Here is a 2,559-nt window from a genome sequence, read left to right on the forward strand (position 1 = left end):
AAGTGTGAGTTCATAATGTTGGCCCTGTATCTTTTATTTTAATTGTATTGTTTGGTTTAGATGAACAAATATTTAGCGAGTCAAAGGAGAGCTTTAATGAATATTTTTTTTCCCTTGATTGAGATAAGAGCAAAGCTGTAGTTTTAGTTTACAGAAGTGGGAGGAGTCGACATAGCCCCTGTTCTTCAAGCAGTCATAACTTACATTCAGCATTTTCCAGACCAAAAAGAATTTTGATAATGATGGAGGTCAACGTAAGCTTCTATTCCACATCTAACAACACTGCTGTGGGTTCAGAACAGATTGCTCCTGCTGTAGTTCTGGGTTTGTGCTGTTTAGTGGGTTTGCCAAGCAACATCGCAGTAATCATCAGCATTGCTCGTGAGTGGAACAAAAATTTGAGCTTTACCTTAAGCCTAATGCTAAACCTTGCTGTCTCTGATGCTTTGACCCTTTGCTTGGCTCCTGTCGTGCTGTGTGGAATACTGTTTGGATGGAAACTTGGCCTTTGGTCTTGTAGGATCCTGTTCTTCTTGGGTCACTGGAGTCTGTATGTTGGTGTCCTGACGGTCACCTCCATGAGTGTGCACCGCTATCACAATGTCATCAAGTCAAGGGTCACTAACAGGAAGCTACTGCACAGACTGGAAAGACGACACAGACGCCTTCATCTGACTGGCATCTGGATTCTAGCCTTTGTTTTTGCCCTACCAATATTTTTCACTCAAGGACTCAAAGACAAGGATGGATTGCAAAGATGTCAGAGGACAATGGAGTCACGATCTGTAGAAGTGGCTGTTTTGCTTCTTGAGATCCTGTTTGGGTTCGTCATTCCATTTTTGATCATGTTAACATGTTATCTCTGGTTGCACAAAGGCTTGAGCCAAAAAGCCAAGAGCTCCAGTCTAACTCAAGCTCCACAGGACAAGAAACCCAGAAATCAGGGGGCAAACGTGAAGACTTACAAGAAGAGACTTGTGGTCAGCATCGTTGTGGCTTTCTTTCTGTTTTGGACTCCTGTTCACATCATCAATGTGATTGATATAGTTACTACTCTGACTAAAACATCTCATCCAGATGTTTCTGGCCGACTGGAGTCCTTTCGTACAGTTTATGGTGATACAAGCAAGACTCTGGCTTTGCTAAACTGCTGTCTGGATCCTTTTCTCTATGCCGTCTGTTCAGGAAATATTCTAAAATGTATCAGAAAGAAATGATTCAAAATTTCTGATTGGATTATTTACTTCCATCTTTTAAAGACTCCCTGTTTCCTCATTGGTGTTCTTGTGTGGTTTGCTGTAGATGAACACATGCTGTTGATGGAGAAACAAAATTCAACATTCTTCTGACTGCATTTCATTTACATGCATCCATTTATACATATTGTCATATTTATCAACATGAATAGAGTAAGTATAACATTGTAAATAATCACATAGAGAAAGAGTTTTTTTTGTATTATTTCTTAATGATCAATGTCACAATTTGTGAAAAGATGACAAAATTGAAACCTATTAAGCACATAATTAATAAAAACAGTGTGATAAATATGCAATTAGTATCTGTAAAATAAGTAATTAGCCAAATTTGATTAAATGTAGGGTTGCAAAATCCAGCAAATGTGTGATATACTAGTACATGTCCTACATAACTTTATACTGCTCTGATATAATATAGCCTACTGAATATTATACTGCTCTGACAATATTGGCATTGTTGTAAAGCTTTCACATCTTTTGTTTAACACCCGAAGGGTGACCTTCTTGAGTGTCCTGATGTTATTATGTGTTGCTCAACTTGTCTCTGCAAAATCCCCCACAGGTGCCCATAGTGTTAGGTCAGGTGAAATGCATGTCAATTGAAGGATTGTCACTAAGGAATGAATAGAGTCATTGTCATGTTTAAAAAGTGCTGAACAACACTGGGAATAAGGAGAATGAGAATTGTGAATTCATGTCACCTTTAATTTAGCACAACTCCTCACTCCTTCAGCACTCATTCATCCCTATATAAGAACTTAACTACCACTGAACTTCACTGTGGGGACTAGGAACTTCTCACTGCACGGCTCCCCCTTGCAATGTAATACGTCTTGGATGCTGTTAGATCCAAAATTATTGATTTGGTCTCATGAGACCAGAGTATGGATTACCAGAACTCTATTTTTGGTAATATGGGCCTGGGAAAATTAGTTTCTATGGGCGGCAGTGGCTCAGTGGTTCATGTAGGTTGTCTACAAACCAGAAGGTTGGTGGTTCCATCCCCAGTTCCACCTGACCAAGTGTCGAGGTGTCCATGAGCAAGACACCTAACCCGAGCTGCTCCCGACGAGCTGGATGGCGCCTTGCATGGCTGACACCGCCGTCGGTGTATGAATGAGTGAATGAATGGGTGAATGTGAGGCAATATGTAAAGCGCTTTGATGGCCATGGGTCTGTTGAAAGCGCTATATAAATTCAGTCCATTTACCATTTATGACTAAATGGAAAATGTTTTAAGGAGTCTATGTTGCTTTATTTTGCTAGGTGTTAGTTCCTGTGTGGACATCAGCAATGCATT

At 40.1% G+C, this 2,559-nt stretch overlaps 1 protein-coding gene across 1 annotated transcript; it reads left to right on the forward strand.

Annotated features, from left to right (window-relative positions):
* Window positions 1–242: 242 nt before the first annotated feature.
* Window positions 243–1,217, forward strand: LOC308694910 (leukotriene B4 receptor 1-like; the record flags this gene model as incomplete). The annotated part of the gene is made up of 1 exon (XM_081372722.1): window positions 243–1,217. The coding sequence occupies one exon, from the start codon at window positions 243–245 to the stop codon at window positions 1,215–1,217; it is 975 nt and encodes a 324-aa protein (XP_081228848.1).
* Between the last annotated feature and the right edge of the window lie 1,342 nt (window positions 1,218–2,559).

The sequence above is a fragment of the Scardinius erythrophthalmus genome (genome assembly GCF_964197995.2).
Source record: "Scardinius erythrophthalmus genome assembly, chromosome: 8".
Taxonomy (NCBI): Eukaryota; Metazoa; Chordata; class Actinopteri; order Cypriniformes; family Leuciscidae; genus Scardinius; species Scardinius erythrophthalmus.